We start from the raw sequence: 25,161 nt of genomic DNA, 5'->3' as shown, positions 1-25,161 counted from the left end.
CCCCAGTGACTGGCAGGGTCTGTCTCCTAGCTCCAGGACCCCTCCTCCGCTGCACGAACACCAGAAAGTTCCCTTAACTCAGACTCTTTATTGTACTCAAGTAAAAGGTGCCCAGACCCACAGGGGTGGCACAGACAAGTAGAGGGCGGAGGGTTGGGGGCGCTGCAGGTCAGGTCTCCAGCATGTCTGTCCAGTGTTCCTACGGAGACAAGAGGACTGGTCAAAGGCAGCCTCGGGTGTGGGGTGGGGTAGGGAGGCTGGGGTCAAAGCCACGTCTCACCTCTTCTGATTCCAAGTCCTCCTCTTCCTCCTCGGCGCCCATCCGGCACAGCCAGATCAGGTCTCCCCACAGCAGAGAATTCTTACAGCTACCAAGGGATGCAGTTGGTAGGAGATACAGTCAGGATCCCAAGTCTCCTCCAGGCTAGGCCCTGGGTGCCAAGATAAGGACTCAGCTGCCCCGGCGCCTGGACTTGGACAACTGGCACCATCTTCCCAGAGCATGACCAGGCTGGGGCGGGGGTGCTGGACTCACCCAGGGCATTGGCCCTCTAGGGGCAGAAGCTGCCCTGGCTCCTCTTGCAGGAACTCCTCTGCTAGGCAGATCACATGGGCTCTTAGGCGGCAGCCAGGGTGGGGGCAGCACAGGGGGCCCTCTTCATCCTGTCAGAGGTGGCAGGCAGGTAAGAGAGAAAACCAGGAGGAATGATGGAGCTAACAGGCACAATTTCTATGGACCAGACACTCTTCCAGAGGCTTTACATTAAACAATGCTAGGAGGCACATACTACTACTATTTGCATTTTATAGATGAAATGAGGCATGGAGAGATTACAGTACTTTCCCACAGGGATTAAGCTAGCCGATCCCTCCCCCCCCCCACCCGCCCGCCCCCAGCATTAGCAGTGATTATAGAAACATCGTTGGCCACTGCAGCCAGACCTATAGTTCTTACCGGCTAAGTGATCTCAGGCAGGCCACTTAATCCCTGAATGGCAAATACTCAATTTACATTTCCTGAGAGCTCAGAAGTCAGGCCCAGCATCTCAGTTAATTTGTTAAATATTTATTGGCCACCTGTTGTTTAACAGACCCTTGACTACAGCAGTGAACAAGAACTGCCTTGTACTGGGGCAGGAGAGATACTGACAATAAGATAAATAAAACACCTACTATGTTCAAGACAATAAGTGTTTAGGCTTTATGGAAGAAAAAAAAAAAGGCAGAGGAGTGTACAAGGAAGAACTGCAGTTTTAGATGGAGAGCCAAGGAAGACCTCACGGAGAAGGAGAAGGTGGCATTTTATGAAGACTGAAGTGAAGGTCTAGGTCTAGGGAAGAATCTTCCAGTCAAAGGGGAAGGGCAAAGGCCCTGAGCAGGAGGGTACTGGTTTGGAGGAACACCAGGAAGTACTAGCAACCCCATTATAGTGATGAGGGCAAAGGGTGTCAGAGGGCTGCCCGGTCCTGAAATAAACAGCTGGACCCCAACTCGTCAGAACCCTAGTCTCGCAGCGACCTGGAGACCAGGTGGGGCGGCTCACCTGGAAGGAGAGCGCGCACAGGGCGCAGCAGGCCTCGGTGCCTTGGTCGGGCTCGGACTCCGCGTCAGCTGAGGTACCGGAGCGGCTCCTCGGGGCCGGGGCGCGGGGCGGCGGAGGCCCGAAGGCCAGCGGCATGTGCGGTGGCGGCGGCGGGCACAGCTCACGTCGGAAGTCTGCGCGCAGCCAGCGCACGGTGAGCGGGAGGCGCGCCNCGGAGGCCCGAAGGCCAGCGGCATGTGCGGTGGCGGCGGCGGGCACAGCTCACGTCGGAAGTCTGCGCGGTGAGCGGGAGGCGCGCCCAGGGCGGCGCGCGCAGCATGTGCGCCAGCACGCGCAGGTGGAAAGGGAAGGCGGCCTCGCTGCGCACGCGCGGGCCCACGTGCGCCAGGCGGCGCGAGGCGTGCGGGTGCTGCCAGGCCCACTCGAACTGCGGGCAGGAAGTAGGGGCTTCAGGGCCGCCCCCGGCTTAGGCCCCAAGCCCCACCCCGTCCTCCCATTGCCCCCGTCTCCATTCTTACCCGAAGGGCGGCCACGGCGGAAGGGAAGCCATGCACGATAAGCACCATCTCCCTGGGGACGAGAACGAGGACGTGGCCCGTGAGACCCCGCCCCAACCGGTCGGTGTCAAGCCGAATCCCTTCGCCATGGTTCGCCCCCAGTCCTACCCGAGAGTGGAGTTCTCACGCCCGGCTTCAGGCCCATTCCGGGAGGCTCCGCCCCTTTCGTGGAGGTACGTCCCTTCGCACCTGCCAACCTCAGGCCCCGCCTCCAGCACAGGTACTTAACTGCCCTCCTCAGTTCCTCTCCCTTGCAGGCTCTCTCTTTTCCAACCCCCCGCCTTGTTCATCAGCCCGCTGTCACCGGACCAAGCCTAGATGATCAGTCCCCTTCCTACCCAACCCCTGCCATAGTCCCACGGCTGAGTTTCACAGGGCCCACCGCGCTCCTCCCCTGTGATAGGCCCGCCCTCGTCACCAGGGCCCCACCCCCCAGCCCGACTTTCAGCCACCACAGTGCCCCGCCTCTCTCGGCAGGCCTCTCCTCCTCCGAGCCCCGCCTCCTTCTTGAAGCCCTCCTCCAGACAGAAATCCGGTCCCTCTTACCAGGGCCCGCGTCCGCTGGTCCGCCAGGCCCCGCCTTTTTTGCGGCCCCCGTTGTGCTGCTGGACCCGACGAGCAGGGTTGACGGTGAACCCCACGTAGACGCGACCCCGGTGCCGAGGGTTCAGGCAGTAGAGCAAGTAGACGCCGAAGAAGCGCCTGGGCCTTGCCGCGTCCCCCGCAGGGCCCATCGGGACTTGTGGGTTGATTGCTGGGGCCTGTGACCTCAGGGAGGGCTGAGCTGCCAGGGCCGCAAAATGCTTGTCTCGGAAAAAGCGTTTGGGGGCGACCCCGGGGTACCGTAGAGGCCGCAGCAATGCAGGTTCGCGCACCCTCTCCTGGCTGGAGTAGGGTGTCCAAACGGACCCACAGAACCCAGGCTGGGGTGCAGGCGGCGGACACCTATTAGCGCTCGACCCCGTCCTTGTGCAGACTCTGACTGGCGGGCTGATGGTAAGCGCGGAAACCCAGGACTGTTGGAAAGCTGGGCTTGCGTGAGGGCGGAAGTGCTGTGTTTACGGACGCTTTAGTAAGGGCGGAAGTAGAGTCCTCAGCGGAAGTGGCGTCAGTAAGGGCGGAAGCAGTGTGGCTGGGGTCGGAGCTGGGGTTCCATCCCGGCTAGGCTGCCGCCCTTTCTGGGTTGCCGCAATGGAACTCAGCGCCGAATACCTCCGGGAGAAGCTGCAGCGGGACTTGGAGGCAGAGCACGTGGTGAGTTGTGCGGCCCGGTTTCGCCCGAGGGGGAAAGCGCGCCTGAGGGGCGGGTTTCACACTCTCCCCACCGTTCTGCCCCATAGGAGGTCGAGGACACGACTCCCAACCGTTGCGCGTCCAGCTTCCGAGTCCTGGTGGTGTCGGCCAAGTTCGAGGGGAAGCCACTGCTTCAGAGACACCGGTGAGGCCTCGGGAATACCTCGCTCAGCGCCATCCCAGCGCCGGGACCCCAACCCTGGCCACTCCCCTACACCTAAGCCCCTCGCCCCCACCAGTGCGGCCCTGCACCGTGAACCACGACCCCAAGGATCCTGCCTTCGTGGCCCCTGTATTGAGACTTAGGCCCTCTGCCTCTTTGGTTCCCAGGTCCTGGGGACACAATTTGGAGGACACCTCCAGTCTCCTGGGTCACCCTACCTTCGGAGGCTGCGACTCAGGCCCCGGCCTTCCATTTCCTAACCCCATCTCTCCCCCAGGCTGGTGAACACGTGCCTAGCGGAAGAGCTTCTGCACATTCATGCCTTTGAGCAGAAAACCCTGACCCCAGAGCAGTGGGCCCGTGAGCGGCAGAAATAAGAGACCAAGGCCTGCACAGCCATTAAATTATGAATCAGGGCCAGCTTCTGTGTCAGTGTGTTGTGTGTGGGAGGGTGGGAGGGATGCTGAGCTTGAGTCTAGAGCCTGGTTTCTCTCTGCCCTGCCACTTTCCATTGTCTTACCTTGGACAAGTCCCTCAACACAGGCCTCTGTGTCCCCACTTACAAAATGAAATTAAAGTCCCTTCCAGGGCAGGCGGCACCGGCCTTCTCTGTAATTCTTAGTAGAACCTTAGGGGCACTGCTGCTGTTCATTGGCAATTACCAGGGGTTCCTGCCCTCTGCCAGTTTTCAAGATGCACAGATGAAAAAGTACCCAGGGCTTCAGGGCACTGGCCAATTTAACAAACTTCCCCCACTCCCCAACATCACCCTAATGTCAGGGGCATAATAGAGGATCCTGCAGTTCCCTGCAGGTTCCCCAGCCCCTCGCAGTCTCAGGGGAGGTGGTACCCCAGCAGGGACACTGAAACACCGGGAATGCTGTTGTTGTCTGGTCCACTGGAGAAAATCCAGTGTCCCTTTAGCCCAGGGCTTTGTGTGGCCACAGTTGTCCCTGAGGAGACCATGAGCGTTTCAGGAATGGAGCTGTGGGCAGGAGATAGGGATAGGGTTAAAGCAGGAGAATAAGGCCACCTGAGCCATAAAATTGGGGCACATGATGCCCTTAGTATCAATCTTAAACACAGGTGCCAGGATTGGTAAGGCCTGGCACAGATGGGGTCCCTGGGACCCAGGAGGGTAGCAAGCGCCCCAGATGGGGCCAGGGCTCTTTGGGGGTGAGGGCTTGCAGTTCTTAACCATCCCACCCCTCTGTTCCCCTTTTCAGGGCCAGTTTCTTGACGCCTAAATAACCATCCCACTTCCTACCTCCCTCTTGTTCCTATCAGAAAAGGTGAAGTCATGGTGATGACAGGTTAACCGTTCTGGGTTCCTAGGATCCTTTCCTGGACTTTCCTCGGCTCCCTTGAGCCAGGAGAAGACCTAGTGACAGAGTACTCAAGTACAACTTCACTAGGAGGGCATATCACCGCCGCTGTGCAGGAGAGGCTCAGGGAAGGAATGTCGCTTTAAGAGGCCCACGTTCCAGATTTTCTGCTTCTCTCTTTATCATACCCCTGATAAGATCCACCCAGTGCGTTCACAGAGCTGTGATGCTATCCCTTCCTGTTATAGAGCACCTGAGGCCTGGAGAGAAGTGACTTGCCCAGGGTCACACGGGTTGCATAGAGATTGAGACTCAGATGGGCCCTGCCTCTCTGTCTATGCAGGTGGTGCTGAAGCTTCAGCAGGGGGAGGGCGGGTGAATGAGGCCCTTAGTGCTTGCTGCAGTCCCTGTGTGGTATGAGGGGAGCTCTGCTGGGGCCAGGACACCCATCCCACTAGCCCTGGCCTGGCCTCACTGAGTTGGACATCAGACACCCAGTTCTAAGCCCCCACTTGACAGGGCCTGACAGGTCTCCTCTGTCCGGGGAGGATCCCAGACTGAGGTACTGGGAGGCAGCAACGTAGCAGGAAGACTAGGGACCAGAAGGGGCAGGTGGCTCATGACTCAAGGTCTGCCTCCCGCAGGCCCCTCTCCTGCTCTGTGCCTCCATGTCCTCACCCGTAAACCAGGGTTCGGTTCTAAGCTTTGGCCTCACAGAAGATCCCCTGATTTTGTGCAGTTTGAAACGCGTCCTGTAAGTGCCATCTAGGTGTCATGTGAGTTTTGGTTCCCCACCAGTGACAGTGACTGGACAGTCGCATGCAGCCTATGGCGGTTTACCAGGAAAGGCAAATTCTGTGTCATCGTGGGAATTTTTGAGGCTCGCCCCAGGCAAGGCCTTGCGTAGCTCAGACCCTGCCAGCTCTCAACCCATACGAGCGTGGGGTGGCTCCTACCCACCGAGGCCTATTCTTGTGGCCTTAAGTGCTCAAGAGGCGCCCCCCCGCCCCCGCCCAGCTCCTGGTACGGGCCAATCTCATCACGGCAACCGAAGGGGCAGCTTGAGGGCAGGTCCGTTCAGCAGACCCAGCATCCAGGGGACCGTCTGAGTCAGAGGTACCAGAAAATAAAGCCATTTTATTATTATTTTTTATCTGCCGTCATGGCCTGAGGAGAAGGGTGTGAATGGAGGGAGGGAGGCGATGCCACGGCCCCCGCTGAGGCCCTGCGGTCCTCTACTTGGCCTGGACCGTCTCCTCCAGCCTGTCCAAGCGCTTCTGTAGCTCCTGCACCGTGGCCTGGAGCTTCCTCATTTCCTCCTCCAGCCGGGCTACGGCATCCTGGGGGAGCCAGCCCCGCATCAGTCCCGGGCCCATCCTTCACCTGGGCAGCCCCCCACCGCCCTACCAAGAGCTCCAGGGTGTGGCCCTTCTGTCCCTCAGCTGCAGGCCAAGACACCTGAAACCTGTTTTCTGAGGCCTGAGGATTACCCGCTCCTGGCCCCCAGAGGGTTGCTCCCCCCGCAGAGGGTCCCCAACATGAGTGTAAGATGGCCCGAACACCAGCCTCCTTCCAGTGGGACAAGGACCATGTCAGTAGCAGCCCCTGCCCTGCGCATCTTCCCGTCCTGACTCCCAGATTCCCATCCACTTCTCACCGAGCTGGGGGTCCCACTGCCCTCTGGTACTGTCTTCCTGCGCCCGGTGTCCAGGCCCCGGTTGACCCTCAGCTCCCGGCTCTTTGGAGGCACGTAGCCGTCCTTGAGGGAAATGAGGAGGGGCCCGGCATCCCGGCCCCCCAGCCACTCCTCAGCCGTGAGGGCAGCATCGGGCCCTGCGGTGGGTGGGTAAAGGTCCTCCTGGAACAGGTCCGACTGTGGGCAAGGCCAAGGCTGGTTAAGAGAGTGCTTGGGCCACACCGCCACCCTGCAACCGTGCGAGGTCAGTGCCTGGCCCGGGGCCCAGGAAGGGACATGGGAGCATCACCTTTCTAGGCACTGTCATGGCAATGGGCTCACACCTCCGCTCGTGCAGCTTGTAGAATCTGTGGAAATAAGAAGGTGAGCAGCGCCCACACATGGCTGTCCCAGAGCTGAAGGTCCGAGTAGGGTCGGCACTGCCCAGGGAGCATGCTCAGGTCAGGGTCAGGGGTCAGTCACCTGGCAATCTCACACTTGTTCACCTCCAGGCCACGTTTGGGCATGTAGCCCATGCCCCGCTGGGACTCCTTGGAACTGAACATGGAGAGATAGTGCAGGAATGGGGCCTCGGAAGTGATCTCGAAGTAGCGGATGGAGCTGTCACCCTGTGGGCGGCAGATGCAGACGCGGGCATCAACGCCACGGCGGCCTCCAGCCAGGTCCCTTCCGAGCCCTCCTCCCTCCACCTCCCGCCCCCCCCCACAAGTCCCTGCCCGACGGGGACACCTTGCCACAGAGGTAGACTATGTTGGTGTCAGGGTCAAAGAAGGGCAGCAGGACGCCGCTGCTGGTGTCCAGTTCCTGCAGGGACAGTGGCTCCTCCAGGTGCTTCTGCAGAGATGGGGGAGACGGGGAACAATAAGCTGGGCTAAGCCGAGCGTGCGAAGAGCTCGGGGCACGGACTCGGGGAGGGCCCTCTCTGAACAACCAGTGGAGACCGGCATCCCACAGAGGGTCAACTGAGGCCTGTGGCTCTATCTGATTGGGCATGTGGCAGGGCAGGCACTAAGCCTCCAGTCGCGCTGGGTCTCTGCTCCCCAGCCAGCACGCACCGTGTCCCACAGCGCCACCTGCCGCTCACTCATGCGGCTGAAGCCCGTGGTCAGGATCTTCCCGTCTGATACAAAGACTGCACGCACAGGCCGGGTCCCCTCATGGGGACGGTCCTTCTCCTGGAAGGAAAGGGACGCGGTCAGTCAGGTACCCACGCACACAACCTAAGCACCAGACCCCAGCTGAGAGCGAAAGAGGGACCTGGCTGATGGTGCAGAGGCGGGTAAAGGGCTTAGGGTCAAGGGTCGTGATTCAGGGCAACTCACGGCAACAACGGTGCCTTTGCGGGGCTCGATGATGCGCACACGCTTGTCACGGCAGGAGGTGCAGATGAGGGCGCCGTCTCGGCTCCAGTCCACGCTGTAGATTGTGTCCGGGTGCACGTCGGAGCCCAGCGTCAGCACGGCCGCCCCAGTGCCCACGTCCCACACCAGGATCACGTTGTCACAACCTGGGTGGTATTGCCAGCGTTAGAAACCGTGAGCCTCCGTCCCTTGCCGTCGGGTGACCGGCCTACCCCTCTTCTCCCCCCAGGCACCTGCACTGAGCAGCACGTTCTGGGCTGTGGGGTGCCAGGCCACGATGCCCACGCGCTTGGTGTGGCCCTCCAGGGTGACGACGGGCTCCCGCAGGGGTAATGTCAGGCCCCCATCAGGGATCTCCCACACCTGCAGAGAAGGGGCGAGTGAGACTTGGGGGTTCCAAATGTCAGGTCCAGTGCTAAAGCTCCCCCAGCCCTGTGTCCCCCCACCACTCACCATGACCGTGCAATCCTCGGAGCTGCTGGCAATGACGTTATCGTTGTGCGGGCACCAGGCGATGTCCAGCACTGGGGCCGTGTGGCCACAGACCATGGGCACATTCTTGTCCACACGTCCAGTCTAGGGGGCAGAGCAGGGCCTCTGAGGGAGGGACTTTTGCTCTCCAAACCTAATCCAGCCTCCCCACAACCCTTCAGAGAGGCACAGAGAGGGAGGCATTGGGTCCCTGGGAGGTGGAACAGGGCCTAGGGTGGGAGGCTTTGGTCCTCTGCCCCAGTCCCAGAGGTATCTGGGCAACTCAGAAGGGCTGTCCACAAGTAATGCAGGATGGGGGTGTGGGGCTGGGTACCAGAGGGCACACTGGGCCCTGGTCCCGCCTTACGGTCAGACCCTGGCCAAGGTCCTGACATCTCCACCCCCACCTTTCTCACCAATGACCTGGGGGCTGGCACTCCCGCCCCAGCTTCCCCGAGGGAGGCTTTCCAGGGGATGACAGGCCAAGGCCCAGGGCAGGGGAGGTTGTATTAAGGTTAGGGTTCCCCAGGGAAGTGTGGGGATGGGGAGGGGTCCTTCCAACAGGATAGGGACAGGGGAAGTCTGTCCAAACTGGCCCCGGGCAGGAGCCGAGGTTTGGAAATGGCTGCTTCCGGGGACAGCTGCTGCCGCAGGGCTTCCTGTGTGAAGAGCGCCCCAGCCCTCGCCCCACAACCACTTCCTCTTCTCTTGGCTTCCATCGGCCCTTTTAAGGTAACAACTTAGGGCCCATCTCCCCTTCCTGTCTCACCCCCCAAGAGCACAGGAGTGTGCTGGGGGTGGGGGTCAGCAGAGCGGAAGGGGGTACGAGCAGGAACAGAGGGAAGGCAGGTCTGGGGGAGGGGAGAGGGCCTCTCACATCATCCCTGCCTGCAGCCAGGGGGCCAGAGCTCCTGGGGGCTCAGAAGGGCCCAGGCCCAGAGCCCCTCCCACCCCGAGAACACCGCTGGGTCTGCCCGGACCCGATGGAGCTCTCTCTGTGCTCCAGAGGGGAGAAGGCCCCGGGTCTGCAAGACTTGCTGGATGACCTTTCTGGTGTCACCTGAGCTTCAGTTTCCACGCGACCACTGCACGTAGGAGCTGGAGGAGGCTGGAGGCTCATGTGGCCCAGCTCAGTTTTACAGCTGACAAGGCTGCTGCCCAAGAAGGCTTGGTGACAGTCACCTAATCAGGACCTCCGTGGGGCCACTGGAGGACCAGAGGCCCCCCTCACGTGGAAGGCTACTGGCCCAAGGCCTCCAGGGGCTCACCTTGCCCAGAGGCAGCACCAGGAAGGCCCCTCCCCCACTGGCCTCGCAGATCAGGGCCACAAACTTGGGGTTGACAGCACAGAAGCCACTATCCCAGGTGGTCTGTGAGACGCGCACATCCTCATAGCACTGGTCGGCCTTGGCTGGCTGTCCAAACACGTGGCGGAACTTGCTGGAGCGGACCACCTGCCGGCTCATCCTGGGGGGACACGTGGGTTTGAGGGCTTTTCTCCCTTCAGGTCAACTCTGACCTTAGAGTGTCGCCCGTGTACCCCAGGACACCCCTCAGCCGGTGTTTAAGGTCTCAGCTAACTTCCCCAGCATTGGCTCCCTGGGCTCCCTGCCCCCTCCTCTGGACTGCCATCTTGTCTCCTTCTTGCTCGCCCTCCTCACCCCTTCTCATTCCTGGCCAACCTGCAAGGCCCACCTTCTCTGCCCAACCCGGCCTCGCGTCTATACCTTCCGCCTCTGTGGCAGAGCCCAGCGTGGGGTAGCACCAAGGGCCGATCTGTTGACTGCTGCCGGATATGGCCCCCCCTCCAATGGCTCACATTCCCACCCTCTGGGGGCTTTGGTGGCGACAGCCTGGAGGGTGGGTTCTCTCAGTCATAGCAGCCACACCTCACATCCCTCACACCCACATGGGGAGCTTCCTCCCTCACCTGGCACAGGGCTGGGCATCCAGAGGGGAGCAGCATGTGGGCCTGCCCAGGAGGAGGGTCTCTGGGCCCCAGAAACAGCAGATGGCTTGGGTCCCACTCTCTCCTCCCCACACCTCTGCCTCTCGAGTCTGCCTAAGCAGGTGCCTGCTCTGGAACTATTCAGGGGAAGGGAGAGGCGGCGCTGATTCTCTGAGTTCCAGCAAGGATGGTTCCCCCCACCGGGCCGGGTGGAGAGCGACTGAAGCCTCAGGGATCACCTCTGGCTCCCCAGGCTACAGGCCCCATCCCGACACCCAACTGCATCACCTTCCCGGCCGTGTAGGGGCCATGCCGCCTGCTCAGAGGGCACCCTCCCAGGCCTCTACCCCACCTGCCCAGCTTTGCCCCTTAGACTGCCTTTGGCCCTGGCCCTTCTCGCTGGGCACCCCGCTGCCCTGGCCTGCCCTGTGAGGCTCCGGGAGGCTCCGGTGCACCTGCCCTGGAAGCAGGTGAGGAGCATGTGTGAGGAGAAGCAGTCCGGGGCAGGGGGATCAGACCCAGATGAGAAACCTGGGCCTGGGGAGAGGGGAGCCCCAAAGCCGAGGTTGGGGGACAGGAAGTCATCGCCCCACCCTGCCTCCTCCCCCACCGCAGGTACCAGGCTCAGAAACCGCGGAAAGGGGAACTTGGTCTTTTCTTGTTTTGCTCTCAACCCCTTCCTGTCTCCAAGCTCAGGGCAGCTGCTCGGCTCACCCACCCTGCCCCCACCCCCACCCCCGGTGGTCCCTCACCCCGGCCTGTGCACAGCGCAGATGGACCCTCCCACGCACATCCCCCTCCCCCGGGCGAGTCCCCTGCACGCGCGGCGCGGACGGCTCTGTCCCCTCTCCCAGCGGCGCGCTGACAGCCCGTCCGCCCCCACGGCCGCCTTCCACCGAGCTCACGGCTGCCCCACAGGTGGCCCAGGGCAGCGATGCCCTGTCCCTTGCCCGGGGACCCAGGCTTACCTGCTGCTGAGAGATGAGTGAACCCCCAAATGGAGGAGGGAGAGGAGGAGGAGGAGGAGGAAGGAGCCGGCGGAGCCAGAGACAGCCCGCTGAGGATGCTCTTGTCAAGACAATGAATGAGAAGCGGCGTCTGCCCGCCTCCTTAGGGGTGGCAGCGCCCCTTTGGGCGGAGCTCTTAAAGGGGATAGCCCTTCTCGGGGCGGAGGCACCGCCCCCCGCCCGCGGCCGCCTCTCCCTCCGTCGGCTCGGCCGCGCCTGCCAACTCCGAACGCAAGCAGATGCTACCGGCCAGTCGCTGACAATCTAATCGGCACTTTTGTAATGTCAAAATGCAAAAATACCCTGTTCTTCTTCCCTCCTTCAGTCCGCCCCCAGCCCACTCGCCATCCTGTCCCTGGCATTCACAGAAGTCCGGCCCCCGCGCCCGCCCGCAGCTGAGGCTGAGCTGCCTTCCGCCCCCCTACCCAAACCCCCGACCAGGGATGGAGAGCCGAGCCCTGGGGTCCCGTCCAGGCTCCTACATTTACAAACGGTGGCCTTGGCTGAGTCATCTCTCCTCTCCCATCTCCTGTCCTCATCCGGGAGCACCTGGGACCCGCCTGCCTCACAGGGAACAAGTGAATGACTCTGGCCTTATGGAGACTTCCTCCTGCGGGGGGCGGGGGGGGGGGCAGAGGTCGGTGAGTCAGGGTCCGGCTCCTGTCCCCAGAGAGCTCTCAGCAGCCGAAGGCCGGCTCCAAGGATGCTAGGCGGGGGAGGAAGCCAGACCCCATACTCAAAAGCAAGGAGGACTCTGTTGTCACCCTTGGATTCGGAGAAGGCCTTGTGCAGGCCGGGATGCAGAGGGCAAGAGAGGCCTACTCCAAACTCAGACTGCTTTCCAAGCTGGGCTCCTGGCTGTCACACTACCGAGTGACCCTGGGCAGGCTCCATCAGCCTCAGCTTCTCCCTCTGTAAGAGTCACACCTACCTCAAGTGGGGAGAGCAAAGCGTTATGTACCCGGTCTGGAGTGTAGCAAGCGCTTAATGGATGTGGGCTCAACCCATGGTTACTATTCACCAGGTATCTGGGCTGGACCCGACAAGGTGAGAGGGGGCCAACGGGCACCACCGAAGGAGGCCTGGTGGGCTAGGGGCAGCTGAGCAAAGGCCCAATAACGTGATTCTTCAAGGGACTGGTTCACATCCCACCGCCACCACTGATTGGCTGCATGCTCTTGGCCATGAACTCTAACCTTTCTGAACCTCAGTTTCTTCATCTGTAAATGGGGGATAAAGACAATCTGTCCAGCCCGCTTCACAAAGCCATAAGGCTCAAGTGAGACAACACATGTAAAAGTGTTCCACATGATTCAGTCGTAGGAACCTGCGGGTCCTGCCACTGGACGGAAGCGACTGGACGGGGATGCATGGTCTCCACCGGAAATGGTAAGAATAACAGGCGCGTTTACCGTGTGCCCACTCTGCACGGGGCACTGTCTCGACGCTGTGAATCGTTTAGTCTGCGCAGCACCTCTAGGTGGCAGACCCCCCTTCATTTTACGGAGGAAACAGGCACACATTGCCCTCCATCCTGGAGCCCTCCTTTTCCAGCAGAGGAAGAGCGCGTTGGCGAGACACCTGAAAACCATGCCCTGGAGGCAAGAGCCTGGCAGGCGTGCAGGGGGACAAGCCGGGAAGGCTGTTCTCACTCCCAGCGGGTCTGCAGTGTGGGGGCGGGGCAGACAGGTATGGGGAGGCCAGCGGCGGGAGTTATGTTTCGGCTTCTCCGTGAGCAGATGTCCGGAGAACACAAGACCAAGCGTCGTTCAGTGATGGGTGGTGAAGGCCCTGCCCCGAGGCTCCTCTTGTGTCTAAGAAGGGGCTGACCGCTCCCAGTGAGGGGCGTTGGGACAGTGCACCTGGTGCGTGCGCTGAGCTAGCATCTCACCAAAACCCTCTTTATGGCGGCCGCATCTCGAGTTTCCTTTGGGGGACCAACCTTTCCTCACTGGCAGTCCCTGAAGCTCAAGATGGGGTCCAAGGTGGGGCACAGGGCTATGGTTCCCCCCCCCCCCAGTTAAAGCAATCTTTTTTGATTGGTTCAGGGATGGGCACTTGATTCGAGGCTATGTTATCAGAAGCAGATTCGTTGGAGCTGCTAGGAAAAAGAGCCGTCTTTCCACTGGGGGTTAGTAAGCTGATAGGCTATACAGTCAGCGCTAGTCGTGACTATCTTGTCACCACATAGGAAAAGTTGGCCCGAATCAGCCCACATGGACAACTGCAGAAGCGAGATATGAAGACTGACGTATTCTTGACATAGTTTGAGTATCTGGATCCAACTGTGCCTGAACACCTTAACCCTTCTGTCACGGAAGACATGGGTTCCTTTTTCTACGTAGGCCAATAAGTTGGATTTTTGGCACTTACAGCTGGAAGAGCCCTGATGGGTACATCCGCTCTGGAGAGGAACAGGACCGCCCTCAAGAGGCTGTAAAGCATGTTGGAGTCAGACAGACCCGGAGAACCTCAGCTTCCCCATGTCCTGCTGCCCGGGCAAAGGGACCTTTCCTCACCTGTAAATCATGCACACCCTTGGTCACTTTCTAGAATGTGTGCCCATCCCCCAGCTTCAACAATTACCAACATATGGCCAGCGTTGATTCATTTCGTCCACATAATTTTCCTGGCATCTATTAAAACAAATCCTAGACTTCATAGCATTTCAATGTAAATACTTCAGCATGCCCCTCTGACAGAGAAAGACTTCTTTAAAACCTCGTAGAATTTTTAATAAAATTGAATTAACTTTATAGATTAATTTAGAAATGAGATTTAGACTTCCATCCATGACTGCAGCTTATTGGCCCACATATTTATGTCTTCTGTTAATATTAAAGAACACTTTAGGGACGCCTGGGTGGCGCAGTCGTTAAGCGTCTGCCTTTGGCTCAGGGCGTGATCCTGGCGTTGTGGGATCGAGCCCCACATCAGGCTCCCTCTGCTGGGAGCCTGCTTCTTCCTCTCCCACTCCCCCTGCTTGTGTTCCCTCTCTCGCTGGCTGTCTCTGTCAAATAAATAAATAAAATCTTTAAAAAAAAAAAAGAACACTTTAATATAATCTTGTAATTTTCACTGTAAAGGTCTTATATATCATTAGATTTTCCCCCATAGGCATAGTATGGTTTTGTGGCGATTCTGAAGGGATTCTTCTTATTCTAGTTGTAACCTTGTTTCATTTCCTTCTAAAATCACCTTTATCTACAGTAAGATACATCTTTCTTTCCATATGATAAAACACAATTTTTAAGTTCAGGTTCTGTTAGTTTTGACAAATGTATATACCCAAGTAATAAGCACCATAATCAAGATATGAAATATTTCCATCTCCCCTAAAAGTTCCCTCAAGCCCGTCTATCACCGATGCTTATCCTCAGCCGCAGGCAACCACTGATCTGCTTTTTGTCAGTAGGGAATTTTCCATACAAATGAAATCATGGAGTATGAGTCTGGCTTTTTTCATGCAGCATGTTTTGAGATTCATCCATGTTATTGTATGTCAGATAAAGATTTTCATTCTACCTAAGCACAATACCCTTACGTAATAGATAATTACCAGAAAAAAAGTTAGCAATAATTTCTTATGTTCACCGTTACATGATTACCTTAAAAAAAAAAAAAAGGACTCAGCAGTCAATCTTAACATCACTAAAAGTAGGACAACCAGACATTAGGTACCTCCTATAAAATGAGGCAGTAAGGGGCGCCTGGGGGGGCACGGTTCGTTAAGCATCTGTCTTCTGCTCAGGTCATGATCCCAGGGTCCTGGGATCGAGTCCCACATCGGGCTCCTTGCTCAGTGGGGAGCCTGTTTCTCCCTCTCCCTGCTGCTCCCCCTGCTTGTACTTTCTCTCTAATAAGTAAATAAAATCTTTTAAAAAATGATGCAATCAGCATGTAGTAACACCTTTGTAGTATTCTTACCAAAATCATCATTATAACATTCACCAGCATCTTGAATCGAATCAACCCTCTAGCTCTAGCTAATAGTTTGTAGGAAATAAGGGGGATAGAAGAACAGGTTAGATAACACCATGAGGAAGCAATTATGTAAATCTCGAATGTGAAAATGTGTGAATCTAGAAACGTGTAAACATTTTATAGGACAAATTACCTGGTTTCAATAAATAAATGGCATTAAATTTCTTTTAATGGGGAAAACAGTAAAAGAGTCTTTAAAAATATCAATTGGGGCATCTGGGTGGCTCAGTCAGTTGAGCATCTGCCTTCAACTGATTCCAGGGTCCTGGGATCGAGCCCCACGTGGGGCTCCCTGCTCAGCAGAGAGCCTGCTCACTCCTCTCCCTCTGCTGCTCCCCCTGCTTATTCTCTCTCTCCCTCCCTCTCTCTCTCTCTCTGCCAAATAAATAAAACAAATCAACTGTAAAAGGAGACTTTCAAATTAGTTTCTGTCACTTACAACCAAGAGTCCTGACTGCTCCTGGCAGCTCTAGGTCCCCGGTCAGCACTAACATTCCATCCCTGGGGTCTCAGGAGCCCTGTGAGCTACTTTACTGTCCTGTTTTCCAGATGATGAAATCGAGGCTCCGAGGAGATAAATGACCTACCCAAGGTCACACAAACTAGGCTTCAAATACAAATCTGCCTGACTCTGGAACCCAGGAGTCCATTCAAACTGTCCAGGCCACCATCAGAGCAGATGGGTTTACAAACTGGAGCGCAGTCGGGATGACAAGCTAGGAACGAAGCATGGCGGACACTCCACAGGTGGCCTAATGGATGAATGACGTCACATTAAAACTGGGTCTTGAATACAAGTTTGCCAGGTAGAGAAGGGAACGGAGAGGGGAAAAAGCAATTCCAGGAAAGGCAAGGAAGAGACAAGGACGTTTTAGGGAATGGTGAGCTCTTTGCTGCGCTGGAGCCTCCGGTGCCTGGGCTGAAGGGGAAGGCGGTAGAGCTGGGGGTTCAGCAAGAGGCAGATCTCTTCTCAAGGAGTTTGCTCCGAAGACAAGGAGAAGCGCACACAAGTCTGTAAGCAAAGAAGTGACGGGGTCTCGTGTGTCAGGGGTCCCTCTGATAGCCTGGTCCCTTGCTCCTGTGGCCCCCAGGCCTCCACTCAGCTGGTCCTCCAGCTGCCTGCCGGCTCAGCCCTGACCCACATTCGAGAACCAGTCCTGGCAGGAGGCCTATAAGGATGCCGTTTCCACAGGCTCAGGACTCAGCCAACCTTGCCAGACGCTTCCGACCGGCCGTCTGCTCAGGCTGCCTTCCTCACATTCGTGAGATGGTCATCGCTCCTATTTTATGGAGAAAAGAGGTGAGAACTCTTTCAACCCCTCCACTTCCACCAGCAACATCACCTCTGGTCCCTATAAATAGCCCCAAACTGTAATCACGGAGATGTCCTACTTGGGCCCTAGGCCGACTCCTCCTTCTTGGGACACATCCCATTTCCTCGGTGACTTCACTCTGTCCCTCACTCCCTCTCCCCTGCACTGCCAAGTTCTGCTCTCCACAGACCCTCTCTCTTGGGTGTGTACAAACAAGCCTAAGTGCCCTGTGCCTTTGGGGGAACCTCTCTGAGCTTGGCAGCCTCAAACCACTTCCCTATCTCGCTCCTGCTCTTTACCATCAAGTTTCCCGAAAGAGCTGTTTACGCTCACTGCCCTCACTTCCTCATCTCCTGCTTACTCCTTCACCTCCGTGGGTCTGGCTCCGTTCCCACCCTCAGACACAGACTTGCCCGCACCACGTCCACCGATACCCTCCCGATCATGAAATCAAACGTTCCGGTGGTCATCTGACGCTCCTGACCCCTCCCTCTGGAATCTTCCCTTTGTGTCCCTCTCCTGCTTCTCTGCATCGCTCTGCAGCTTTCTCTCTCCACCCTCTGCAGAGCGGCTCCCTTTGCTTAGCTTGCAAGGTGCCCCCAGGACTCTGCTTCTCCTGGCTCCCAAACCCCCCCCAACTATCTCATCCATAGCTTCAGCTTCAGCTTCAGCTACAAAAGTTAAAAAAAAAAGATTTTATTTATTTATTTGAGAGACAAAGAGAGCACAAGCAGGGGGAGCAGCGGAGGGAGAGGGAGAAGCAGGCTCTCTGCTGAGCAGGGAGCCCGATGAGGGGCTCGATCCCAGGACCGGGGGATCATGACCTGAGCTGAAGGCAGACGATTAACCGACTGAGCCACCCAGGCGCCCCTCAACTACAAATTTGGACACCCCCCCATCTGTCTCTGTGGCCCAGGCTTGCCGCCTGTGCTCCCTTGTGCTGACTGCCAACTGGAGGGCTTAACCTGCGTATCAGGGAGGGCCTCCCAGAGGAAGCCGTCTTGACCTTGAATCTCTCCGTTTCCCTCTGTGCTCAGACCCCTGTCTGAGTTGTGTTGCTTGGACCATCACACCATCTTCCGCTTCCTCTTTAAGGACATCTATGGCCTTCCTGGTCATAAGACACCCACCCTACAAAACCCTACCAGATCCTTAAGCAAAAAAGCTGAAACTCCCCCAGCATGGCGTCCAAAGCCCTTCCTGATCTTCCCCTTCTGGCCTTGCTATTCACCATTACCCAAACTCAACATGCTCTCTCACTCCTCTGGTCCGGAGGCTGGACCCTCAGATGTCTACAAGGGGGAGGAGAGGAGGTGGCCGGTCCAGTTACCTGTGGCGGAGAAAACGACTCCAAAACTTTGTGACTTCACACTATTAGTGTTAAGCGTGTGTTAGGGTTAGGGTTTCGAGAGGGAGCGTGCCGAGAGAGAGTGCTCCAAGACGGTAGGCCAGGTGATGGCCAGGGGTCCTTCTACCACATTCCACTGGTAAAGCAGTCACATGACCAGCCCCGATTCCAGGGGAGAAGAAATTGACTGCTCCTTTTGATCGGGAGAGCGACAGAGTTTGCAGCCGTCCCGACCGGGTGCAGGTCCCATGAACAGTTGACGTGGGCCAGGTGAATGACGAGAGGGAGCGCAGCGGCTGTGGCTGCATTAGCCCTTTGTACCGCTCAGGAATGGGGGCCCTGGGAAGCTAAACCTGATTTTTTGAGACAAGTTAGAAATATGGATTTTTATATGAAAGCTCCAGATCTTTCAACGTTGGCAGCTCATTCAAAAATGTCTAAAAATGTTATATGAGCAAAGCTAAATATGTCTTTGGTTTGGATGTGGTTTTTCTGGCCAACAATTTTTGGACTCTGTTCTTTGCCCTTGGCGCAGGCCTGAAATCTCTTACTCTGCGTTTGCTACCAAAGCTCTTATGTACCTGACTTACCCATTAAAGCTCGGGTCAAGACTCCCTTCTCTGTGAAGCCTTCCCTAACACCCCCTCCCCCTACAGCCACTCCTAGAGTCGTTTCTCTTCTCCCCTGTGCTAGTGACCCCTGGTGCGTTCCTCTATCATGGTAATTCATATATTGGATAACAATTATTTACAGGTCCAACGCTTCCACCAGATTGAGTTTTACCTCCCAGCACAGGACCCAACATTCAATAAACAAAAATCCTTCTTTGTTTCCCAACACTGCTAATAAACCACCAACTCACACACGCTCTACGTTCACCACTGTCTTCCCGGGCCGGTCCATCCTCCATCCCGCTGCCATCACCCCCGTTCAACCCCTCCTCACTTCTGCCCAGAATGATTCCAAGAGCCTGCTAGCAAGTCTCCCCCGTTCCAGTCTCCTCCATTGCTCCCAATCCCGGCCCCGTCGCCAGACTCCTCCTCCCTGCTACACAGATCTGACCATGTCAACCCCATTTCAAGATTCCTCCATTATTCTTCAGAATAGAATCCACTCCAGCAACTGGGTTAGTAGACCTAGGTTTTGTGCTGTCCATTATAACTGGTGCAGGAGTGGAAGTCTCACCAATCAATGTCAGCCTTGGGTCTTTTTCTGGAATCTTTTCTGTCACTATGTGAGGAGAGCCTTCCCGAGAATAAGGCCAGCAAAGGAAAACCAAGTGGGAGTGAGGAGTGGGAAAAGAAAAAGATACAGATTGATCTGATGACCTTGCTAAGCCCCTTGATCTAATTGTGCTTGAACACAAATACATTCCAGGCTTTCCAGCTTCCAGAGTCATGGTGGAGATAAACAGCCTGCTGGCGAGGCTCGGGCCTGGTCTGACTGATCTGAAAAGCAGAAATGATATGCACATCAAACAAAGGACACTCAGCAAAGAAGACTCCATTTTGCTTTATGTCCAATGTGCTGCGTTTTCAAAGAACCAGACCCACCACGGATCAACTTCCGTTTTGAAACTGACAAACCGAATTCACCACGCATGAGCTCGAGGGAGAACGTTATCCCAAAGCCTTGTCAGCCCCCGGTAGGGTCTCTCCAAGTGATACAAATCCCTCCTGTAGCCTCTCTTGGGAGCTCTTGGGACACTAACACTAGAAGGGACCTCTGCCAGCTCCCTCTTTTTATGGGTGATGAAGCCAAGACCCAGAGACCAGTTAGTTAGAGTCTGGACAAAATTTTCCACAAAGTAAAATCGGGGTGGAAGAAAGAGTAGTGTTTGGCAGGCAAAAAAACACACACTGTAGGAGTCTCACAGTACATAAATAATAGGGTAATGACATTCTGAATGACAGAAAAGTTCTTATGTTGTTATCAGAGTTGCAGAAAAGCATGTGTGCCTTTTCTCATTGCTAGAAGGCTGTGTGTATTTTATATATTAAAATACACACATATAAATATATATTTATTAAAATACATATATATGTATATACATATATATATTTACACATATACAAAAAATACACACATATATATATTTATGAACACACACACAGTTGCAGTACTATTTAAAAGCTAGAAAGAAACGTTCCATTTGGAAAAACTGAGGGCTGAAGAGTGAAGTACCCTCTAAAATCACCAACATGTTGTAGCAGAGTCCAGGACCAAGTTAATGATTTTTCTCACCACACCCCAGCGGATGCCAATGGCGCAGGAGACATGTGTTGATTTTGCCTAATCCTCTCCTCTCTACTCTAGTAATAGGAACCGGAATTTCCTTTGGAAGTCTGTAGTGATGCGATGATGGTCGCCTACCCAAACCTCCATTTCGCTGCAAATGGTTAGTCTAATGCAATCATGGAAATCCTATTCCTCATGCTAGTGATTGGTTCAGAAATGATCATTTGTCTCAAATTGGCCAATGAGACCAGAAGAAGTCATTAGGCGTGGCTTCATGTAAACCTTTCCTTGCTCACAGAAAAGATACACTGGTGATCCCTTCCTTCCAAAACTTATTATTCAACTCTTTTATTATAAACACCTTAGTAGCTATGAAAATGGAATCCCATGCGGCTTTTTATGTGCACTTCCCTAATGACTAATGATGTTGAGCACGTTCTCATGTGCTTATTGGCCATCTGTATATTTTCTTTGGAGCAACGTCTATTCAGATCCTTTGTCCGCTCTCAACTGGGCTGTCTTTTTAATACTGAATTGTAAGTTTTTAAATATATTTTGGATATAAGTCCTTATAAGCTGTATGATTTGAAATATTTCCTATTCTGTGGGTTGTTTTTTCACTTTCTTGATGGTGTCCTTTGAAGAACAGAAGTTTTAAATTTTGATGAAGTCCAGTTTATCTATTTTTTCTTTTGTTGCTTGTGCTTTTGGTGACTTATCTAAGAAAGCACTGCCAAATTCAAGGCCATGGAGACTTATCCCTATGTTTTTCTCCAAGAGTTTTATAGATTTAGCTTTTACAGGTAGGGTTTTGATTGATTTTTGAGTTAATTTTTGTATATGGTGTGAGGTAGGAAGTCCAAATTCATCCTTTGCATGTGTGTATACAGTTATGCTAGAACCATTTGTTCAATGACTCCTTTTCCTCCATTGAATTGTCTTGGCATCCTTGTGAAAAGCCAACTGACCATAGATAGATGGATTTATTTCTGGACTCTATTCCATCCCACTGGCCCATATGCCAGCACTACACTGTCTTCACTACTGTAACTTGGTAAGTCTTGAAATTGTGAGTTCTCAAAATGTGTTCTTTTTCAAGATTATTTTGGCTACTCTGGGACCCATGAGTTCCTATATGAATTTTAGAATACACTTGCCAATTTCTATTTAAAAAGCCACTGGGGGGGGGCGCCTGAGTGGCTCAGTCAGTGAAGCGATTGCCTTCGACTCAGGTCATAATCTTGGAGTCCCAGGATGGAGTCCCGCATTGAGGTCCCCGCTCAGTGGGGAGCCTGCTTCTCCCTCTGACCCTCCCTCCGTCTTGTGCTCTCTCTCTCTCTGTCTCTCTCTCACTTTCTCTCAAATAAACAAATAACAACTTCTTTTTTTTTTGTTTTAAAGATTTTATTTATTTATTCGACAGACATAGAGACAGCCAGCGAGAGAGGGAACACAAGCAGGGGGAGTGGGGAGAGGAAGAAGCAGGCTCATAGCGGAGGAGCCTGATGTGGGGCTCGATCCCATAATGCCGGGATCACGCCCTGAGCCGAAGGCAGACGCTTAACCGCTGTGCCACCCAGGCGCCCCAATAACAACTTCTAAAAAAAAAGCCACTGGGGTTCTGGTAGGGTTTATGTTTAATCTGTATATCAATTTAACAACATTATGTCTTCTGATCCAGGAGCATAGACTGTCTTTCCATTTATTTAGATCTTCTTTAATATCTCTCAACAATTATTTGAAGTTTTCAGAGCATATGTTTTACATTTCTTTTGTTACATTTATTCTCAATCATTTTATCCTTTTGGTGCTATTATAAATTAATTGTTTCCTTAATTTCCTTTTTGGATTATTCATTGCAAGTGACCATACCATAATTGATTTTTGCATATTGACCTACTATCCTACAACTTTTCTGAACTCATTAATTAGTTCCAGGTTTTTTTTAATTATGGTGAAAAAGACATAACATGAGACCTACTGTCAACAATTTTTAAGTATATAGTACAATATTGCCAACTGTAAGCACAGTGCTGTACAACATATCTCTTTCCATCTTGCATGACTAAAATTCTGTACCCATAGAACAGCAACTCCCCATTTTCTCCTCTCCTCAGCCCTTGGCAACCACCATTTTAATTTTTGTTTCTATGAATTTGGACTCATGTGGTATTTGTCTTTTTTGTAACTGGTTTGCTTCACTGAGTGTAAGGCCCTCGAGGATCACCCATGTTGTAGCATATGACAGGATTGTTTTTTACAGCTGAATAATATTCCACTGTATGTATATACCACATTTTCTTTTTCCTTTCATCCATCAATGGACACTCAGGTTGTTTCTATATCTTGGCTCTTGTGAATAATGCTGCAAATGGACTTGGGTGTACAAAGATATCGTCAAGTTCCTGATTTAAATTCTTTTTGGATAGGGGCGCCTGGGTGGCACAGTCGTTAGGCGTCTGCCGTCAGCTCAGGGCGTGATCCCGGCGTTCTGGGATCGAGCCCCACATCAGGGTCCTCCGCTAGGAGCCTGCTTCTTCCTCTCACACTCTCCCTGCTGTGTTCCCTCTCTCACTGACTGTCTCTCTGTCAAATAAATAAATAAAATCTTTAAAAAAAATAAATTCTTTTTGGATAAATACAAGAAGTTGGATTGCTTCATCATTTGGTCATTCTGTTTTTTTTTTTAGGAACTTCCACACTGTTTTCATAGTGGCTGCTCCATTCTACATTCCCACCAACAGTGCACAAGGGTTCTGTTTTTCCCTCACCCTCACCAACACTTATTATTTCCAGTTTCGTTTTGTTTTTTATAATGACCATCCTAATAGGTGTGAGATGCTGCCTCTCTGTGGTTCTGATTTGCATTTTCCTGATGATTAGTGATGTAGTTCTCATTTTTTAATAGATAACTACCTTAGAATGTTCTATATACAAGATAATGTCATCTGCAAATAGAGATAGTTTTACTTCTTCCTTTCCAATCTGGATCCCTTTAATTCATTTTCTTGCCTGATTTTCCTGGCTAGAATACCCAATACAATATCAAACAGAAGTGGCAAGAGTGGATATCCTTGTCTTGTTCCTGAACTTTCGCTATTAAGTATGATGTTGGTGGTAGGATTTTTCATAGACGCTGTTTATCATGTAGAGGAAGTTTCCTTCTATTTCTAGTTTGCTGGATGTTTTTATCATGAGAAGGTGTTGGATTTTGTCAAAGGCTTTTTCTGCATATGTTAAGATGATTACGTGGAGTTTTCTCCTTTATTCTAATAATATATGACATTAATTTATTTTTAGATGTTAAACCAACCTTGCATTCCTGAGATAAACCTCACTTGATCATAGTGTGTTATCTTTTTTATAGTTGCTGGATTTTGTTTGCTGATATCTGTTGGGATTCTCACCTCTAGATTCATAAACAATATTAATGTATAGTTTTGTTTTTATTGTGATGTCTTTGTCTAGTTTTGGTATCAGGCTGATACTGGCCTTTTAGAGAGGGCAAGTGTTCCCTCTTCTATTTCTTGGAAGAGTTTACAAAGAAATAGCATTAATTCTTCTTTAAATGTTGGGTCAAATTCACCAGTGAAGCCATTTGGGCCCGGGCTTCTTTTTGTGGAAAGCTTTTTTGTTACTAATTCAATTTCTGTACTTGCTATAGAGCTATTCAGATTTTCTATTTCTTCTGGAAATTTGGCAGTTTTTGTCTTTCTAGGACTTTGTCCATTCCAATTTAAGTTACCTAAATTACTGGCATACACTTCTTCATAGTATTTATTTCTGTAAGGTTGGTAGTAATGTCCCCAAGGTGTCTAATAACAAATTGGCTTTAATTAAATAGAAGCTGCAATAAATCGGTTGAACCTCAAATAGCTTTTTTGGGGCCAGGTGCTACATTTTAAGTCTCTTTCATTGGGGCACCTTTGTGGCTCAGTAGGCTGGGTCTCTGCCTAAAGCTCAGGTCATGATCCCAGGGACTTGGGACTGAGCCCCACACTGGGCTCCCTGCTCGGTGGGGGGTCTGCTTCTCCCTCTCCCTCTGCCCCTCCTCCCTGCTTGTGTTCCCTCTCTCTCTCTCTCTCTCTCGAATAAATAAAGAAATCTTTTTTTTTAATCTCTTTCATTTTGATGATAAGAAAAGCTCTCTGTAAAAATAGACTCCAGAAATTACTGATCAGGCTTAGCAAAAACTTCACATGTGACTTGTCCAGAATAGGAAAATCTATAGAGTCAAAAATTAGGTTCACAGTTGCAAGGAATGAGGGGTGTAGGAAGGAGATAGGGAGTGACTGCTAATGAGTATGGGGTTTTGTTCTTGGGGTGATAAAAATCTTCTGAAATTAGATAGTGGTGATTGATATACAACTTTGTGAATACAGTGAAGAATGAAACCACTGAACTGTACACTTTAAAAAGGTAAACTTTAGGGGCACCTGGGTCAGCTCAGGTTGTGATCCCAGGGTCCCCCTGGGATCAAGGTGCACGTCAGGCTCCTTGCTCAGCAGAGAGCCTGCTTCACCCTCTCCCTCTGCCTCCCCACTCATGCTTGCTCTCTCTCTCTAGTGCTCTCTCTCAAATAAATAAATAAAATCTTATAAAGGTAAACTTTATATAATATGTATTACATTTCAATAAAACTGTTTTTTATTTTTTTTAAGATTTTTTATTTATTTATTTGACAGTGATAGCCAGCCAGCGAGAGAGGGAACACAAGCAGGGGGAGTGGGAGAGGAAGAAGCAGGCTCCCAGCGGAGGAGCCCGATGTGGGACTCGATCCTGGAACACCGGGATCATGCCCTGATCCGAAGGCAGACGCCTAACGACTGCACTACCCAGGCGTCCCAAAACTGTTTTTTAAAAAAGATATGTGTGGCTTTATATGTGGTCTTACTCTGTTCCTAATTTTAAGAA

The 25,161-nt window shown here is 53.2% G+C and overlaps 3 protein-coding genes across 4 annotated transcripts; 1 reads left to right on the top strand and 2 right to left on the bottom strand.

The window, feature by feature from the left end:
• Positions 1 to 68: 68 nt before the first annotated feature.
• On the bottom strand, positions 69 to 2,870 carry SLX1A (SLX1 homolog A, structure-specific endonuclease subunit). Its single transcript, XM_034670169.1, has 7 exons — positions 2,647 to 2,870; positions 2,062 to 2,113; positions 1,843 to 1,970; positions 1,544 to 1,754; positions 536 to 663; positions 281 to 368; positions 69 to 199 (listed from the first exon to the last, which is right to left on the bottom strand). The coding sequence occupies exons 1-7, from the start codon at positions 2,832 to 2,834 to the stop codon at positions 170 to 172; spliced, it is 825 nt and encodes a 274-aa protein (XP_034526060.1). The 5' UTR covers positions 2,835 to 2,870; the 3' UTR covers positions 69 to 169.
• Positions 2,871 to 3,154: 284 nt separating this feature from the next.
• BOLA2B (bolA family member 2B) lies at positions 3,155 to 3,976 on the top strand. Its single transcript, XM_019808031.2, has 3 exons — positions 3,155 to 3,354; positions 3,441 to 3,538; positions 3,834 to 3,976. Exons 1-3 carry the CDS (start codon positions 3,292 to 3,294, stop codon positions 3,931 to 3,933), a joined length of 261 nt encoding a protein of 86 aa, XP_019663590.2. The 5' UTR covers positions 3,155 to 3,291; the 3' UTR covers positions 3,934 to 3,976.
• Positions 3,977 to 5,998: 2,022 nt separating this feature from the next.
• Positions 5,999 to 11,938, bottom strand: CORO1A (coronin 1A). Of its 2 annotated transcripts, none has more exons than XM_019808049.2 (11): positions 11,847 to 11,938; positions 9,678 to 9,876; positions 8,392 to 8,514; positions 8,172 to 8,301; positions 7,900 to 8,084; positions 7,633 to 7,752; positions 7,307 to 7,411; positions 7,040 to 7,185; positions 6,867 to 6,924; positions 6,539 to 6,754; positions 5,999 to 6,221 (listed from the first exon to the last, which is right to left on the bottom strand). In XM_019808049.2, coding segments are annotated over exons 1-11 (1,389 nt in total). In that variant the 5' UTR covers positions 11,849 to 11,938; the 3' UTR covers positions 5,999 to 6,116. The 2 variants fall into 2 exon arrangements, with proteins under 2 accessions (XP_019663608.1, XP_002927407.1); XM_002927361.4 differs by lacking the exon at positions 11,847 to 11,938 and adding an exon at positions 11,326 to 11,481.
• Between the last annotated feature and the right edge of the window lie 13,223 nt (positions 11,939 to 25,161).

Source organism: Ailuropoda melanoleuca, chromosome 10, assembly GCF_002007445.2.
Source record: "Ailuropoda melanoleuca isolate Jingjing chromosome 10, ASM200744v2, whole genome shotgun sequence".
In the NCBI taxonomy this organism is placed as follows: domain Eukaryota; kingdom Metazoa; phylum Chordata; class Mammalia; order Carnivora; family Ursidae; genus Ailuropoda; species Ailuropoda melanoleuca.
The sequence above is the reverse complement of the archived record's forward strand: the minus strand, read 5'-3'. Positions and strand labels throughout refer to the sequence as shown.

Excerpts from the sequence above, each read along its gene's own strand:
- BOLA2B (XM_019808031.2), top strand. The coding sequence starts at position 3,292 with ATGGAACTCAGCGCCGAATACCTCCGGGAGAAGCTGCAGCGGGACTTG. Across the intron at positions 3,355-3,440 it reads ACTTGGAGGCAGAGCACGTG|GAGGTCGAGGACACGACTCC; the intron begins GTGAGTTGTGCG and ends TCTGCCCCATAG. Across the intron at positions 3,539-3,833 it reads CCACTGCTTCAGAGACACCG|GCTGGTGAACACGTGCCTAG; the intron begins GTGAGGCCTCGG and ends TCTCTCCCCCAG.
- CORO1A (XM_019808049.2), bottom strand. Across the intron at positions 7,186-7,306 it reads TAGTCTACCTCTGTGGCAAG|GGTGACAGCTCCATCCGCTA; the intron begins GTGTCCCCGTCG and ends TGCCGCCCACAG. Across the intron at positions 6,925-7,039 it reads AACAAGTGTGAGATTGCCAG|ATTCTACAAGCTGCACGAGC; the intron begins GTGACTGACCCC and ends TTATTTCCACAG.
- SLX1A (XM_034670169.1), bottom strand. The coding sequence starts at position 2,834 with ATGGGCCCTGCGGGGGACGCGGCAAGGCCCAGGCGCTTCTTCGGCGTC. Across the intron at positions 1,971-2,061 it reads CCGCCGTGGCCGCCCTTCGG|TTCGAGTGGGCCTGGCAGCA; the intron begins GTAAGAATGGAG and ends TCCTGCCCGCAG. Across the intron at positions 369-535 it reads CTAGAGGGCCAATGCCCTGG|CTGTAAGAATTCTCTGCTGT; the intron begins GTGAGTCCAGCA and ends ATCCCTTGGTAG.